The sequence below is a fragment of the Dendropsophus ebraccatus genome, chromosome 3 (genome assembly GCF_027789765.1).
Source record: "Dendropsophus ebraccatus isolate aDenEbr1 chromosome 3, aDenEbr1.pat, whole genome shotgun sequence".
NCBI lineage: Eukaryota > Metazoa > Chordata > Amphibia > Anura > Hylidae > Dendropsophus > Dendropsophus ebraccatus.
The window spans coordinates 196,849,770-196,868,662 of NC_091456.1; the positions used below are offsets into that span (position 1 = coordinate 196,849,770).

General features: G+C 45.5%; 1 protein-coding gene across 1 annotated transcript in view; it reads left to right on the forward strand.

Annotated features, from left to right (window-relative positions):
- The window catches only part of LOC138786672 (uncharacterized), an 89,147-nt gene extending 70,603 nt beyond the window's left edge, over nucleotides 1-18,544 (forward strand). Inside the window, exons 15-20 of the mRNA XM_069963650.1 lie at nucleotides 3,576-5,111; nucleotides 9,714-9,801; nucleotides 11,144-11,224; nucleotides 11,423-11,606; nucleotides 14,554-14,722; nucleotides 16,791-18,544. Of these exons, the coding sequence (XP_069819751.1) occupies nucleotides 3,576-5,111; nucleotides 9,714-9,801; nucleotides 11,144-11,224; nucleotides 11,423-11,606; nucleotides 14,554-14,722; nucleotides 16,791-17,665 (2,933 nt within the window). The 3' untranslated portion in view covers nucleotides 17,666-18,544. The remainder of the gene's footprint in view (nucleotides 1-3,575; nucleotides 5,112-9,713; nucleotides 9,802-11,143; nucleotides 11,225-11,422; nucleotides 11,607-14,553; nucleotides 14,723-16,790) is intronic.
- The last annotated feature ends 349 nt before the right edge of the window (nucleotides 18,545-18,893 follow it).

An 18,893-nucleotide genomic window follows, 5' to 3' on the forward strand; every position in this document is an offset into this window, starting at 1 on the left:
TGAGGAATCATCGGAAAAGGAGAAAAAACTTTCCCTCCCAACTTATCGACAGGCCATCTATGGCCACTGGGTTCCCCTGTCTGGATAGGAAACAGAACCTCCTGATCTTTGTGTTCGACTGAGATGCCATAACATCCGTAATAGGACATCCCAACCTGTCCACTTCTTGAAGATGTTGATGTTCAGTTCCTATTCTTCAGGAAGCAGGAAATTCCGTCTCAGTCAGTCTACCTGTAGACCTCTACCTGTCTAAGATGGATGTTACATACCTCTCTACCCACTATATTATCTGGAAGCATTCATTTTACAACTAAGGGCTTCTTGTCCCTCTTTGCTTGTTGACGTAATATACCGAGAGATTGTCCGATTGTATCTGTATGGAGTAGTGGTGTAGAAGCTCTTGAAAGTGATACAGTGCTAGTGTGACCACTCTTAGCGCTCAGGTTGGAGGAAAGAATCCTTTCTTCCGGGATCCACTTTTCCTGCACGCAATACTTGTCCACATGGGCACCCGAACCATCTGTAGTGATAATGGTAGGAAGTGTATGGACCAGTGATCTCCCCTGCGTCAGATGAGTAGTAGTCAGCCACCAGCCGAGGTCTTTCTTGAGAGATCAAAACAAAGGAATTTGAGTCTCCAACCCCTGCTGAGATCTGTCCCAGAAATATAGAATATGTTTTTGTAGCAGACGGAAGTGTGCCCTCACCCAAGGTACCAGCTCTATGGAAGATGTTAACAAGCCCAGAACCGTCATAGCTCATCTGTTGTTGCATGAATTGCAAGCTGTGAGGTAGTTGACTGAATCCCAAATCGTATGGATTCTGTCTTCGGACAACTGGAGTGTCATCCTCTGGGTGTTGATAATGAAACCTAGGAACTGGATCCCTGGACCAAATGTGACAACTTGTGATTTACCAGAAACCGGGGGGGGGGGGGTGGACGAGAGATGTTACACCAGAGTCTGTGCAGAGGACGCTCTCAGAAGCCAATCGTCCAGATATGGAACGATGAAAACTCCTTGTAATGGCAGTGCTGCCTCCAGGACCACCGCCACCTACGTAATGACCCTGGGTGCTGAACTCATGTCAAATGGAAGACAGGTAAACTGGAGATGAATGACTGATTGAGAGGTACGAACTGCCAGGCAAAGATACTGTCTGCGGCCTTCAAGACTTTAATGTGCAGACGTGTGTCCTGTAGGTCCATCTTGACTAGCAGATCATCCTGCTCTATATTCATAATGGACCATATGGACTTCAGTTTGAAATGTTTCTTGAGGAGAAACTTGTTCAGGTAGGTAAGGTCGATGACCATTCACCTCCGGATTTGGGAACAGTGAAAATTGGGGAGTGAACTGCCCTTCCCTGTTGATGAGTTGGAATGGATTCCGGGGCTGCTTTTGACTGAATTGGTGAAGAAGGTGAAAAATTACAAGTTTTACATTTTTGTTCACCATGAACCTGTCTGGAGGAAAGTTTTGTAATTATATGAAGTATCCCCTGGTAAAGGTTGATGTTAACCACCTATCTGCAAAATGACATAATCTCATTCCCACTGGTTGCATGGTAGACCTGACCTGACGTAATTCCTTCAGAGAACTCTGCTCCTGTTTTGGCTTGAAATCTCCTCGGCTTCCTTGGAACCTGCCGCTTGGAAGAGTCCTTGGATCTCCCCTTAAATTCTTTTTGTCCTCTTTTTGGCTGGTCGGGTAAACTTTTCACATTTTCCATATGGTTCTTGTTAACATAGTGTCCGCCTTTCTCTCCATTGGGTCTGGGAGCAGAGAAGAATCATCTGCCGGGATGACATATTTCCTCAATAGGCGTGCAACTGGTAGATGAATCTTTGGAGTGTTTTCCCACTCGGTAATAAAGTCAGATTCAAGTTTGTAGATGGATTTAAACTTGGCTTCTTGGTCACAGTGTATTTCTGGCCCGGCCCAATCCTTCTACAGTCTTTAATAATTGGATGATTAGGAATGACTCTTTTCTCGAAAGAAGAATAATGGAATGGCTGCTGCTTTTCCGTGCTCTAGGTAACATCCACTTGAGTTTAATGTCTCCGTAACACCAGAGATAAGTTTAGGCCTACGATCTTTACGGAATAAATCTCATCCTTTTCTTCTGCCCCGACTCCTCATCCGCAGTGTCAGCCTCAGAGCCTTCTGTGTCTGGAGATGCCGATGGAGATGCGGGCTGAGACTGAGCAGGCTGGGACTGTATCTTCTATCCATCCAGGGCCGTTTCTGCCATGAGGCGGAATGAGTATTCCGCCTCAGGTGGCAGATTCTGCGCCCCTGCAGGGGGCGGCAGACAGCAGCCCTGCAGCCGCTCACCTGTCCTGCCGCAGCCGTCCCGTCCCGCCGCCAACGCTTACCGTTGTCCCGCGCCGTCAGTCAGCAGCTGTCATCGCCCTCCAGCGAGTCGTGAGTGCCCGGGGTCAGCGGGGGCCGCGATGCCCCCGCTGACCCCAGGCACTCACGACTCTCTGGAGGGCGATGACAGCTGCTGACTGACGGCACTGGAGCACGGAAAGGAACAGCGGTGAGCGTTGGCAGTGGGACGGGACGGCTGCGGCAGGACAGGTGAGCGGCTGCAGAGTCGGGAGACAGCGGTGAGCGTTGGCGGCGATGACAGCTGCTGACTGTCGGCGAGGGACAGCGGTAAGCGGGACGGGACGGCTGCTGCAGGACAGGTGAGTGGCTGCAGGGCCGACCCAGGGGGGGGGGGTTCAGGCGCGGGTGATTCGGTTGCGGCGGGGGGGGTGGGGTGCAGGCGCGGGTGATTCGGTTACGGCGGCGGGGGGGGGGGTTGTGAGGGGGCGGCCCCCTGAGGTTTGCCTCAGGCGGCAGAAACCCCAGAATCGGCCCTGTATCCATCTTCTCTTCCTAGCGGCTGGATATAGCCTCCTCCAGGGGGAGTGGGGGTCTAATTTACTAATTAAAGGTAGCTTCACTTATACCGGATCGCAGCGGATTATCTGCTGCGAATCCGCAGCAGATTCGACTAAATGAATGAAGACACCATTAAATCCGCACTGTCAAATCTGCTGCAGATCCGCAGCAGATTTGATGGTGTAGATTTGATGCTGTGTTCAATCATTTAGTCAAATCTGCTGCGGATCTGCAGCAAAAAATCCGCTGCGATACGGTACGTGTTAAGCTAAGGGTGCATTCACACGTACAGTATCTGCAGCAGATTTGATGCTGTGTTCAGTTATTTAGATCAAATCCGCTGCGATGTGTGTGAAGCTACCCTAACTGTGTTTAGTGCTCGGTTAACCCTGTTCTATCTGGATAGGTGATGTCATATTAACCCATTGTGTGCTGCCGTAGGACAATCAGGAAATGGACACATGAAATACACCTATGTGGATGAGGCAGATATTTACACCATCTCCTGTCACTACTGATGGGGGGGGGGGAGTATTCGCACTATTTGGGGACCATGATACTAACACCTCCTATTAATGTCCTATCAGGTAACTGTGCACTAAAAAAATATATAAAAAAGTATAAATATATGAAAATTTTCTTAGGTTATTATAAAAAAAACACCCTCTTCTCTTTTGGCAGGTGTCTGTACCCGGAGATCAGAGGGACATCAGATATATTCAGGTTTTAAAGTTTATGATCATGATCATACATATGGAAAATGTTCTACTATCCTAGATCTACCCTCAGTTCTTCACAACACAGATCTGTTATCTGATCCTTTTAATATTGTCCTATATTCTCATTCATCACAGTTTAGCAATCAAAATAAGGAGAAGTCATTTTCATGTTCAGAATGTGGGAAATGTTTTACTTGCAACTCTGCTCTTGTGAGGCATCAAACAATTCACACAGGGGAAAAGCCATTTTCATGTTCAGAATGTGGGAAATGTTTTACCTGTAAATCAGCTGTTGTGAGACATCAAATAATTCACACAGGAGAAAAGCCATTTCCATGTTCAGAATGTGGAAAAGGTTTTACTTGTAAATCAGCTCTTGTTAGACATCAAATAATTCACACAGGGGAGAAACCATTTCCATGTTTAGAATGTGGTAAATGTTTTAGTCGCAAATCAGATCTTTTTACACATAAAAGAATTCACACAGGGGAGAAGCCATTTTCATGTTCAGAATGTGGAAAATGTTTTGCTCACAAATCACAGTTCAATATACATAAAAGAGCTCACACAGGGGAAACACCATTTTCCTGTTTAGAATGTGGAAAATGTTTTACTCAGAAAAAAGTTTTTGTTAGACATCAAAGAATTCACACAGGGGAAAGACCGTTTTCATGTTCAGAGTGTGAGAAACGTTTTACACATAAATCCTGTCTTCTTAAACATCAAAGGATTCATACAGGAGAGAAGCCATTTGCATGTTCAGAATGTGGAAAGTGTTTTTCTAACAAATCTGATCTTGTTAAGCATAAAAGAATTCACACCGGAGAGAAGCCATTTTTGTGCTCAGAATGTGGAAAATGTTTTGCTCACAAATCAGACCTGGTTAAACATCAAAAAACTCACACAGGAGAGAAGCAAATTTCATGTTCAGATCGTGAAAAATGTTCACTACAGTTCACTATAAATGAAAGAGCTGACACAGGGGAGAAGCTATTTTCCTGTCTGGAATGTGGTAGATGTTTCACTTATAAGTCTGATCTTGTTAAACATCTAAGAATTCATACAGGGGAGAGACCTTTTCGATGTTCTGAATGTGATAAATGTTTTATTCAGAGGTCAGGTCTTGTTAATCATCAAAGAATTCACACAGGAGTGAAACCATTTGCATGTTCAGAATGTGGAAAATGTTTTACTGAGAAATCACATGTTATTAAACATCAAAAAATTCACACAGGTGAAAAGCCATTTTCATGTTTAGAATGTGGGAAATGTTTTACTTATAAGTCAGATCTTGTCAAACATCTAAGAATTCACACAGGGGAGAAGCCATTTCCATGTTCAGAATGTGGGAGATGTTTTACTGTGAAATCACAGCGTGATACACATCAAAGAACTCACACAGGGGAGAAGCCATTTTCATGTGATAAATGTGGGAAATGTTTTATGCGGAAAAACAAACTTATTGAACATCAAAACAGTCATTTTGAGGAGAATCCAAGTTAGATCAGTCACATGTCTGTTCTTTAGAAAGCAGATAGAAGCCGGATACCACAGCTATGTATTCCCCATGTACAGGGGAGATTTGGCGGTAATACAGATATCATATACATATCCATATACATATGTGGATATATATATATATGTGTGTGTGTGTATATATATATATATATATATATATATATATATATATATATATCCACATGAGATGGAGGGAGAGGAGACTAAGGTTTAGAAAAAAAAACATTTTATTAACAATTGGTGAGAAGTTTGGAGCTGCGGTGTATATATATATATATATATAGGGTTATGATGATGTGACAGATGACACAGGTCCTGAGTGGGCGGCAGCGGCTTCCTCTGCATAGTTAGTGGCCATGCATACACAGTACAGGGGCAGGGAGGCCGGGGAGGATCTGGAGCACCTGCTGCTCTATGTACAGTGTATTAGTGCAGCCGCCATGTGATGTCTTGTATAATGTGTAGGACCAAGTATGTGGTATATGTTATGCGGCTGTGGCTTATATTACATAGGAAAGACTATACGGCCTCTATATAAACGTTTTATGGAACATGTGAGGTCGGTCAGCAGCAGCAAATGAGGTCCGAGGTTATTTAACCATATGGTTACTGGACATAACGGGAGAGCTGACCGCATATCTCTCATCTGACCACAGATCATGGATCACTCCTGCGTAGAGAGATGGAGTTGATAATAAAATGTTCTTTTGAGGCGCTAGGACCCATGGGTCTGAATGATTGGACGGACTTCAGTGCATTACTACAATGGTCCCATTTGCTATATTTGGCTTTGTATATACCCTCAGAGAGATTGGGGGGGGGTCTGTTTTCTCTGTTATTTGTGAAATTTTGTAAGATTGTATCCTTTTGTCTGTATTACCCATGCGACACCGGTGTCAGGTTGTAATGCGTTGTCTGTATAAGGAGGCGGATATATGTGGTGAAATAAAGGAGTATTGTTTTATTGGAGATGATGTGCTGTCATTGTTCTTTCTACTTGTTGTTCTACACGTTGGATATAGTGTTGTTACTAGTCGACCATTGAGCACCATCGAAGGAGGATCAGCGAGGGATAAGGAGAGTTGATCGAACCTCGGGAAATCCTAGGATCGAACTCGAACATTCACAAACCTTCCGCATTTGATTCCCGATGCCTTCCCGGTCCGTGGGGAAGGAGGAGACAGCCAGTGTACCGCCTGGAATTCCAGGATTCGGCCTATTACCTAGGCTGAACTGGCACACGTACCATGCCTGGCACACATGTTTAATTTGGTGGTATAACGGTTTCTAAAATCTTACACCAATTAGTGATAATCAAACAGTAAAATGTTCGAGTTTGAGTCGAACCTCGAACAGTAGTGAAGTTCAAATCGAACTCGAACCCCTTAACAACACGGGGCATACCTTTACCCCCCGCAGCCTGGGCCTTGGCGCAAATGTACGCCCCGCCAGGGTACTGGACTATGTAGCGGGCTCACGAGCTGAGCTCGCCCCAGAAAGTGAGGATCGGCTGCTATCTGTAACCAGGCCCTCACCCTTAATGGCGGGCTGGCGCGGCCGCCCGCCATTAACCCCTGAAACGCCGCGATTGCACTGCGGCGTTTAAGTGTAAGTGACCGGAACATCTCCGGTGACTTACCGATAAGGACCCCCGCAGCCACGCTGCAGGGGTCCCGATCGCATGGCCTGGCATAGCAGGGATCAGTGCATGTAATGTAATGCATGAATGTGAAAGTCCCCTAAGGGGACTAAAAATGTGTAAAAAAAATAAATAAGAAGTTTTAAAAAAAAAATCCCTCAAAGTCTAAATCACCCTCCTTCCCATTTATACATAAAAATAATAAAGTTGAATAACATATAATATACCGTAGTGTGCGTAATCGTCCGATCTATTAAAATAAAACAATATTATTCCTGCACGGTTAACGGCGTGAACAAAACGGGAATACCCACAAAATTTGCGGAATTGCATTTTTTTAACCAAATTCACCCCATAAATGATATTTTGGGGGTTCCATCATTCATTTTATGGCCGATTGAAAAGTCAATGAGAGAATAAAAGGGGGGGGGGGGGGGGGGGGGGGAATAAAATACTGGATTTCTTTCAAGGGATAAGTGAAAAAAGGACAGTGGCATAGCTATAGGGGATGCAGACGTACGGGGCCCTGGGGGGTATTTCACCTCTAAAACTAACAAAAGGGGGCTTTTACCCACTCAAGATAACTTAAACCACCAACTCCTCTGTACGAAACATCAATACATCTAACAGATGAAGAGATTATTTTAAAAATATTTCTTCTGCAATGTAGACTGTCAAAAATGGGCTCTGTACCCACTCAGGATAAATTTTACCACCAACTCCTCTGTACGAAACATCAATACATCTAACAGATGAAGAGATCAATTTTTTTTTTAATTATTCAGCAATGTAAATTGAAAAAAATTGTCTCTTTATCCACTCAGGAAAAATTTAACCACCAACTCTTCTGTGTCAAAGATTGATTCATCTAACAGATGTTAAGATTGATTTGAATAAAAGTTATTCTGCAATGCAGACTGACAAAAGTGGGCTATTTGCCCACTCAGGAAAAAATTAACCACCAACTCCTCTGTGCCAAAGATTGATTAGTCTAACAAATGTTCAGATTAATTAAAAAAAATATATATATTCTACAATGCAGACTGACAAAAATGGGCTTTTTACCCACTCATGAAAAATTTGTACCATTGGTGGCAGCGAGAAGAGTCCAGTGGGGAACACAGAGGTTGTGGTTCAACTAAATTAGGTAGCAGAACACGGCCGGAGAGATGGAGGCATTTAAAAAATAACCATTTGGAGGCCTACAAAGAGGATGAGGAGTAAGAGGTGTATGCAGTGCACATTAAGCTCATACAGGTGTATTTTTCAAAAATACATTCAGCTGTAACACTTGACATTAGCTGTAGGCAGCAGTAGAATCCAATTTTTAGAAGCAGCAGGCATAGGAACTACAGACGTGAGATTCAATGTAGTGGAAATATGTATTTCACATTTCCAAGACATGCTACAGTTTACTAGTCAGTGACATCAGCAACCGGGGCAACAAAATGGTCAGAGATCCAAGCTTGATTCATTTTTATAAATATCAAATGATCCACATTGTCAGTGGATAGATGGATATGTTTGTCAGTTATCACCCCGGCAGCTGTGCTGAATGTGCGTTCCGAGATAACACTGGCTGCTGGGCAAGATTACACTTCTATGGCGTGTCGAGCAAGCTCAGGCCATTCATCCAGTTTGGACACCCAGAAGTTGAATGGGTCAAGACCAAGTACAAAAACATCGATGTTCAGGCGCAAATAGTCATGGACCATGGTCTTAAGGCGGTCTCTGTTTGTCATAATGTTGCCCTGCCTTGCCGGCGTGGTGAGGTGGTAAAAATTGATTGCCAAATGTCACCCAGTAGGGTTCTGCCACACTGCCTGCTGCTGCGGCTACTTGTGATTCTACTGCTGCCGCGTTGCTGATGCTGTTCCACTGTGACATTAGAAGGTGAAGACCCAAAAGATGTCTCGAGTTGGTCAATGAGCACTGTCTCAAAATCCTGCATTCTACTATCAATTTCTGTGGGTGGAAGGAAATTGCCCACTTTGGTAATGTGGATCAAGGAGGGCTACCACCCATCGCTGTTCATTTTTATTGCCTTGATGCGTGGATCATGTTGGAAGTAATGTATGAGATCATGTAAGATCATGTGTGAGATGCTACCTGGATCTCCCAAGCCTCGGGCTCGAGGGGCACTAACAGGATCTTCATCCTCTTCCTCCTCCTCGCCCTGTAATCTGTGCCAACATCTTACCAGTGAAGGGGAATCAGTATTGGTGGTGTCCACCCCTGCCTCCTCCACTTCCTCCTGACCATCACCAGAGGCCTAACTAGCCTCATGCTCTCTACCGTGGGAGCTGTACTGGTGTCCTGCACTCGCCCTAGAACCACTGCCTAAAGGAGACCTATACAACTGTGAACAGTTGGGTCCTCTACATCCTCCAGTGAGTAAGGTTCCGTGTCTGCCTCCTCCTCTTCCTCCCCCATCACTTCTGAGACCTGCTGCGGCAGAGTGCCTAACTCTTGTTCCAGTAAAAATATCACCAGAACGGTGATGCTGACAAGGGCATCGTCTTGACTGACCGTTTTGGTGGCCTCTTCAAAGAATGGTGCACATATCTTTCACCTCTCTATGAGTGAACACCCCGAGGTCCGCACCACTGCTAGTCAGGCCATGCGACATTTCGTACTGCATAATGGCGTTATGTCAGAAGTGGGAGCTAAGACCTCGAGCCTTCTTTGAGAAACCGTGAACACCAGGGTAGCACTAAAGAAATTTGTGCACAACCAGGTTCATGACGTGTGCTAGACAAGGCTCGCGTGTAAGTCTGCCTATCTTAAGAGCAGCAAGGTGATTGCTCCCATTGTCACACACCACTTTACCTGGTGCCAGGTTCTTAGCACCCAGCCAGTGGTTGGTGTGAGTGCGCAGAGCCCTCCACAGTTCTTGACGGTCTCCAAGACAAATTAATTTAAGAACAGTCTGGTTTCTCTTAGCATGTGATGCTACCTGTCGAGGTTGGGGATCCTGGCTGTGCACCATTCCAGCAGTTTTGGAGACTGTCGACGGAGACCCAGAGGCAGTGTAAGCCACCAAAGTCACCCAGTGAGGCAAAGTCAGCCGCGCGAAAGTGCTCGTACGCCCACTTTCATTAGTCAACTGTAGCCAGTGCAAGCCTCCGTAAACTGCAGCAGCACTTACATTTACCATCTCACTGGCTGCTGTGTGACATCAGCACACAATGGAATTAAACGTTCTATATATTGTCCTGGGTGTGTGAGCAGCAGAGAGCGTTGATGGAATACCAGCTCCAAAACCCAGGTGTGATTCCAACTCAGCTCCCTCAATTCACCAACCATGGGTGGCAGACATAGACGAGGTATTAAGCATATTTGAGGAGTCCACCAAGAGGATCAGCTGTGACAACGTCATAGTCAGCATAGCCATCCCACTTCTAGCGTCCTGAAAGAATCCCTCATCACCATAAGGGAGAATGCGTTGCGCACAGAGGAGGCTCAGATAGGAGGAGACGTAGACACTCAGACCACATTCGTGTCTGCTTCTCAGCAGCAGTTGCAGGCAGGGCCGGGACAAGGAGTTTTGGTGCCCTAGGCAAAGAAGGCAAATGCCCCCCCCCCCCCCCCCCCCGTGTGCTCCCCAGGTGTATATATGTCCCGTGTGCTCCCCCAGGAGTATATATGTCCCGTGTGCTCCCCCAGGAGTATATATGTCCCGTGTGCTCCCCCAGGAGTATATATGTCCCGTGTGCTCCCCCAGGAGTATATATGTCCCGTGTGCTCCCCCAGGAGTATATATGTCCCGTGTGCTCCCCCAGTTGTATATATGTCCCGTGTGCTCCCCCAGTTGTATATATGTCCTATGTGCTCCCCCAGTTGTATATATGTCCCCTGTGTGCTGCCCCTAGTTGTATATAAGTCCCGTGTGCTACCCCAGTTGTATATATTTTTATGTATATACACACACATACACACATTTATGTATACACACTTCTGTATATGCACACATTTATGCATATATATATATATACATATACACACACACAGGCACACACTTATGTATACAGATACACATATTTCTGTACAGTATATACACACACGGGCATCACTTGTGTATATACACACAAATTTATGTACAGTATATACACACACAGACACACACATGTATACACACACAGACACATTTATGTACAGTATACACACACAGGCACACACACACATTTATGTACAGTATACACACAGGCACACACTTATGTATACACACACAGACACAAAACACCTACCTCTCAGCTAGGTGTGTGGAGCTTGCCATGGAGGGGTCTAATGAAGATGATGATGATGCAGGGCTGACAGGAGAGACCCAGGACACAAGGCGCAGACACTTAGGTTACCATGTGTGGTCTCTATAGGCTGCCGTTCCTCGCCTCCTTCTCTTCTCTGGCCCTACAGCTGAGCAGCTCCCAGAGGCTGGAGGATGTGCAGCAGGGGATGTGAGTAACGCTGCACATTGCCCCATGCTGGCGTCCTGCACCAGGTCAGAGCCTCCTGGCCGTGAGAGCTCAGCCAGAGCAGTGTCCCGGCAGGGAGCCGCCCCTCCCCCTCTTATGTACAGCAGCATGAGGACTCACAGGGGCTGTGCATCTCCCGGCAGGGGGCTGATGTAATCACCTCCTGTATGCTTTTTCCAGGTTCGGCCTGGTGGCGCCCCCTGTCATTTGGCAGCCTAGGCCATCGCCTACCCCTGCCTACTCCTTGTCACGGCCCTGGCTGCAGGAGAAAGAGGACGATGAGGACATGGAGGAGGCTGTTGAAGAGAAGGAGGCTGGTGGCTATACTTGCGAGGGTAGCATTGAAGTTAAATGCGTCCCATTGGTTCAGTGCAGATGGGGCGAAGAGGAGTTGGAGGAGGAAGAGGAGAGTGATCCTTCCGGTGGTGACAACAAATTCATTACACACATACAGCTCTACCGTGTACACATACAGCTCAGCTACATGTACATTACACACAGGGCTCTGCTGCATGTACATTACACACATATACAGCTCAGCTACATGTACATTACACACATATACAGCTCAGCTACATGTACATTACACATATACAGCTCAGCTACATGTACATTACACACATACAGCTCAGCTACATGTACAGTACACACATACAGCTCAGCTACATGTACATTACACACATATACAGCTCAGCTACATGTACATTACACATATACAGCTCAGCTACATGTACATTACACATATACAGCTCAGCTACATGTACATTACACACATACAGCTCAGCTACATGTACATTACACACATACAGCTCAGCTACATGTACAGTACACACATACAGCTCAGCTACATGTACATTACACACATATACAGCTCAGCTACATGTACATTACACACATACAGCTCAGCTACATGTACATTACACACATACAGCTCAGCTTCATGTACATTACACACATATACAGCTCAGCTACATGTACATTACACATATACAGCTCAGCTACATGTACATTACACACATACAGCTCAGCTACATGTACATTACACACAGGGCTCTGCTGCAGGCATATATAACACACACACACAGCTCTGCTCCACACACATCACACACACACACACAGCTCTGCTGCATACACTGAGCAGCAGCCCCTGATCATGTGACTCCTCCTCCTCCATGTGACTGATCACATGACTGTGACATCATGGCAGGTCCTGGAGGCACAGGGGAAGCACACGGCTCCTGTCCACCATAGATACTATGTAAGGGAGCAGGGACTGCGGCCATAGACGTCCTTCCTCCTCTGCACTTTCCTGTCTCCTCCCATGTTCCCCCATATCCCCTCCTGTCCATGTATATTTCTATCTACAGGAATCTAGAGCCGCATTACATTGTCTCCTCCTCTTCCCCTCCAGGATCCTCTGCTGATATCTTCTATATAAGAGACCGACCCATCAACCATGGAGAGAGACAGAGACAAGATGGCCGACAGGATAATAACCCTCACCCTACACATACTCTTCCTGCTTACTGGGGAGGTGAGGGATTCTGGGAGTGATGTCATCATGACATCATTCTTATCTATGGAATAACAGATGGATAGGACTGGGGAGGTGAGGGATTCTGGGAGTGATGTCATCATGACATCATTCTTATGTATGGAATAACAGATGGATAGGACTGGAGAGGTGAGGGATTCTGGGAGTGATGTCATCATGATATTCTTATCTATGGAATAACAGATGGATAGGACTGGAGAGGTGAGGGATTCTGGGAGTGATGTCATCATGACATCATTCTTATCTATGGAATAACAGATGGATAGGACTGGGGAGGTGAGGGATTCTGGGAGTGATGTCATCATGACATCATTCTTATGTATGGAATAACAGATGGATAGGACTGGAGAGGTGAGGGATTCTGGGAGTGATGTCATCATGACATCATTCTTATCTATGGAATAACAGATGGATAGGACTGGAGAGGTGAGGGATTCTGGGAATGGATGGAGTGATAGTAATGTGTCTCTCCATACACAGGATTACACAGTAGTGAAGAAGTCCTCTAGTGGGCGCTGTGGGGCCCCTGGGGGTGAAGGATGGGGAAGAACCCTGAGCCCAATCCCGGGGCCCCTGATACATGAGGAAATGGAGGAAGAGAAGATCCTAGAAGTCACCAACAAGATGGTGGAGCTGCTGAGTGGAGAGGTGAGACTGTGGCTGCTGGGAATGCTGGGACATTATAGAGTAACACCACTGGAGGGGTGGGGGGGATGACTGTGTGATCATTGTGTGTGTCAGGTTCCTATAAGGTGTCAGGACGTGGCGGTCTATTTCTCCATGGAGGAGTGGGAGTATGTAGAAGGACACAAGGATCAGTACAAGGATGTGATGCTGGAGGATCAGCAGCCCCTCCCATCAGCAGGTAATAGACAGGACTATATACACACCTCCTCTCTGTATTATCTGGATGGAAAGAATGAATTCAGTCTCTGTATGTGTTCCCTCCAGTCAGATCCAGTAAGAGAACAGCACCAGAGAGATGTCCCCGTCCTCTTCTCCCACAGGATCAGGATCAGGTAGATGGAGATCTTCCCTATGATATCTAGAATGGAGGTAAATGTCCTTTCCCGTGATTGTTGGCCACGCCCCTTTACATAGCACAACAGATCGAGTGGCTGGGCTGCATGAATGATCCATATATTGTTCGTGCAGCCATGGAAACGGACAGCACAGATATGTGTGCTGTCAGTTGCCAGATCACACAGCTGCTGTGGTCCGGCATCCTGTTTGTATTGCTTCCTGTCCAGCCTCTGTGTCTTCAGGTCCCTCCTCCTCCAGCTGTCAATCAGTCAGGGAGATGTGCAGCTGATAATGATAAATTTTGGAGCGTGTTCTAGAGACAGGATCAGTAGAGGATTTGGCAGTTTCTGGCTCCTCAGCTGATCCACTTTAACATTATCAGCAACAGAAGAATTTACTCCATCTTTCCTGGCTGATAATCCGCCTGTGTAAAAGGCCCTTAAGGGTTAATACCATACACTGTCATTCATCTGTTCTCCTCCCCTCTAGCTTCTCACCTCTAAGGTTGGGTTCAGTCTACGGAATCAGCGCGGATAAGTTCCGTCCGATTCCGTTGCCTGTTACCGCCCGCAGCAGGCGTGCATCTCTGCCGTACCATAGATTCAATTCTTTGGGCAGGTGAATTCTGCCGAAACCATAGAATGGTGTCTATGGAGCCGGCGGATATACGCACCGCCGTAAACGGGTACGATCGCCGGAACTTATCTACGCGGATTCTGTAGTCTAAACTCAGCCTTACTGTGTTCTCGTCTTCACCTTTTTTATTTGCTCACAGATCACGAATCGGGGGGAAGAATTGAACTATAATGATGGTATAAACATTATAGTAAAAAAAGAAGAAGAGACAGATGACAGCAGTGATGAGCAGTATAAGGAGGACATCACTACAGGTAACCGCCCAGGTGAGTAGTGACCAGTAAATGCAGAGAACAGTCACACATTCTCCTCAGTCACCGGCTGTAACTATTCTGTGTGATATTATAAGCTCTGTGTCCTGTCAGTCTTCTGTTATATATTCCTCCTGTTACTGATGACACAATAGACAATAGGGCTGATATTCCTGGAGGTGTCAGTAATATGGAGGAGGATTTAGTGTTAGATAAGTGGTCAAAACTATAGAAACTGCAGATCAATGTTTCCAAATGTAAAATAATGCACTTGGGGAGAAGGAATCCTCTATCCAGTATCATATTGGCAGTTCTGTGTTAGGGTCCTATGACACCAACAGATGGGAATATAAACAGGTAATAGAACAGGTAATAAATGAAAAACCGAGATTTCTCCTCTTTCCAAATCCATTACTGGCTTTGGCTTAAAAAATCTGTCAAATAATCTGTTGGTGTAATAGGACCCTTAGTGACTTCAGAAGAGAAGGATTTAGGGGCAGTGATTTCTGACACCTCACAATGATTCACCAGTGCAGCCAGGAGGTGGGGAAATCTAATGGTATACTGGACTGTATATAATGATATGCTGGGGTGTATATATAATGGTATGCTGGGCTGCATATATATATATATATATATATATATATAAAAAATGGTATGCTGGGCTGTATATATACACTCACCGGCCACTTTATTAGGTACACCTGTCCAAGTGCACGTTACCACTTAATTTCTAATCAGCCAATCACATGGCGGCAACTCAGTGCATTTAGGCATGTAGACATGGTCAAGACAATCTCCTGCAGTTCAAACCGAGCATCAGTATGGGGAAGAAAGGTGATTTGAGGCCTTTGAACGTGGCATGGTTGTTGGTGCCAGAAGGGCTGGTCTGAGTATTTCAGAAACTGCTGATCTACTGGGATTTTCACGCACAACCATCTCTAGGGTTTACAGAGAATGGTCCGAAAAAGAAAAACCATCCAGTGAGCGGCAGTTCTGTGGGCGGAAATGCCTTGTTGATGCCAGAGGTCAGAGGAGAATGGGCAGACTGGTTCCAGCTGATAGAAAGGCAACAGTGACTCAAATAGCCAACCGTTACAACCAAGGTAGGCAGAAGAGCATCTCTGACCGCACAGTACAGCCAACTTTGAGGCAGATGGGCTACAGCAGCAGAAGACCACACCGGGTGCCACTCCGCTAAGCTAAGAACAGGAAACTGAGGCTACAATTTGCACAAGCTCATCGAAATTGGACAGTAGAAGATTGGAAAAACGTTGCCTGGTCTGATGAGTCCCGATTTCTGCTGCGGCATTCGGATGGTAGGGTCAGAATTTGGCGTCAACAACATGAAAGCATGGATCCATCCTGCCTGGTATCAACGGTTCAGGCTGGAGGTGGTGGTGTCATGGTGTGGGGAATATTTTCTTGGCACTCTTTGGGCCCCTTGGTACTAATTGAGCATGGTCGCAACGCCACAGCCTACCTGAGTATTGTTGCTGACCATGTCCATCCCTTTATGACCACAATGGACCCAACATCTGATGGCTACTTTCAGCAGGATAATGCGCCATGTCATAAAGCTAGAATCATCTCAGACTGGTTTCTTGAACATGACAATGAGGTCCCTGTACTCCAATGGCCTCCACAGTCACCAGATCTCAATCCAATAGAGCATCTTTGGGATGTGGTGGAACGGGAGATTGGCATCATGGATGTGCGGCCGACAAATCTGCGGCAACTGTGTGATGTCATCATGTCACTATGGACCCAAATCTCTGAGGAAGCTTCCAGCACCTTGTTGTATCTATGCCACCAAGAATTGGGGCAGTTCTGAAGGCAAAAGGGGGTCCAACCCGTTACTAGCATGGTGTACCTAATAAAGTGGCCGGTGAGTGTGTATATATATATATATATATATATATATATATATATATATATATATATATAATGGTATGCTGGGCTGTATAGCTAGAGGTTTCTGCCAATAATCTTCTAAGTTGCTATGAGAGTTTTCAATCTAAGTATAAATATATGAAACATCTGTAAGCTTATTACTCAGAAATCCTCTCTTCTCTATTGTCAGGTGACTGTACCCGGAGATCAGAGGGAAATCTGATATATTCAGGTTATAAAGCAGAGAATCCTATCACACAGGATACATATGAAGAACATTCTATTACCCCAGATCTACCTCCAGCCCCTCACAGCAAAGATCTGGCATCTGATCCCTATATACCAGTCCCATCTACTGATTCATCACAGATTACTAAGCAAAATAAGAAGCTATTTTTTTGTTCAGAATGTGGAAAACCTCTCTTTATACATGACAGATCTCACATAGGGGAAATGCCAATTTCCTGTCTAGAATGTAGGAAACAAATTACTGTGAAATCAGAGCTTGTTACACATGAAAGAACTCACATGGGAGAGAAGCTGTTTACATGTTCAGAATGTGGTAAATGTTTTATGTATGAATCACATCTTCTTACACACGAAAGAATTCACAGAGGGGAGAAGCCATTTCCATGTTCAGAATGTGGAAACTGTTTTACTCATAAATCAAATCGTGTTAAAGGCCAAAGAATTTACAGATGGGAGAAGCCATTTATATGTTCAGAATGTGGGAAAACTTTTACTCGTAAATCAGATTTTGACAAACATCGACGAATTCACACAGGAGAGAGACCATTTTCATGTGCAGAGTGTGGAAAATCTTTCACTCAGAAACCACATCTCACTATACATGAAAGAACTCACACAGGAGAGAAGCCATTTTCATGTTCAGATTGTGGGAAATGTTTCACTGTGAAGTCACAGCTCACTATGCATCAAAGAACTCACACAGGAGAGAAGCCATATTCATGTGATAAATGTGGAAAATGTTTTGCGCGGAAAGATAAACTTATAAAACATCTAAACAGTCACTCAGAGGAGAAGCCAAGTGAGATCGCTGAATGATCAGATAGAATCCAGATACCACAGCTATGTATTCCCCATGTACAGAGGAGATTTGGCGGTAATACAGATATCATATACCGCAGCTCCAAACTTCTCACCAATTGGTAATAAAATGTTTCTTCTAAACCTTAGTCTCCTCTCCCTCCATCTCATGTGGATATATATATATAGGGTTATGATGATGTGAGAGATGACACAGGTCCTGAGTGGGCGGCAGCGGCTTCCTCTGCATAGTTAGTGGCCATGCATACACAGTACAGGAGCAGGGAGGCCGGGGAGGATCTGGAGTCCCTGCTGCTCTATGTACAGTGTATTAGTGCAGCCGCCACAGGATGGACGGACAGGAGAAGAGAATCCTGTCTATCACCAGACTCTCGCTGGGGGGAGGACGGGACGCAGCCATGCTGAGTGGGATCAGTTCTGCATCTCTTTGTTTCCCACTGAGATCACAGGGACAATCCACAGCCCCGTGAGAGGAAGACATAGAAGGGATAGAAATATACTTACCGGCCCCCGAGGACATCAGCAGCCCGGCCACCGCTCACAGGAGAGAGGGTGGTGGTTGGTAAACTAGACAATGAGCTGTGTACTATAGAGGAAAATGATCAGGCACAAATATAGAAGGAAGAAATTTTCCTAATGAAAAGCGGTTAGTAAATGTTTCATCCCCTCCATCTATGTGGCGTCAGGTCCTCCAGATTCTAGGATCTTGGAGCTTATTATGGATTTAGTCTTTTTTTATATATATCCCCTGATGATGCCGTGTTCTATGTACTATGGGGTGAAACATGTTGGGACCTGTTTAGCATATTAATGAGTTAGACCATCTTTAACGTGACAAATCAGAATAAGGATTGTCAATAAAGTCATATAAACTAATCAGAGTGACGTGTATTAATGAACAGAACACTAAGCAGCATATCTAGATGCCGCTCCAACTACATGAAGCATGTAGTTTCTTTGGAGAGGGGAGGAAGCGGATGTGCGCACGCCCTCTTATTCACTCACTGCAGGACACTGAGCACAGCGGGGCTCCGCCACAGAATTCCAACCTTTTTGCTCAGTGTAAACTGGGCCCAAGTGATGGCGGACAACTCGGTGCCCTTCCCTGTGCTGGAATAAGGTGGCACGTAAGACGGGACAAAGACGGATAAAACACAATGGCTGATGGCGGCAACAAACAGGTCAGGACCAGGAGAGGAAAATGAGACACAGAACGTTAAGTCAG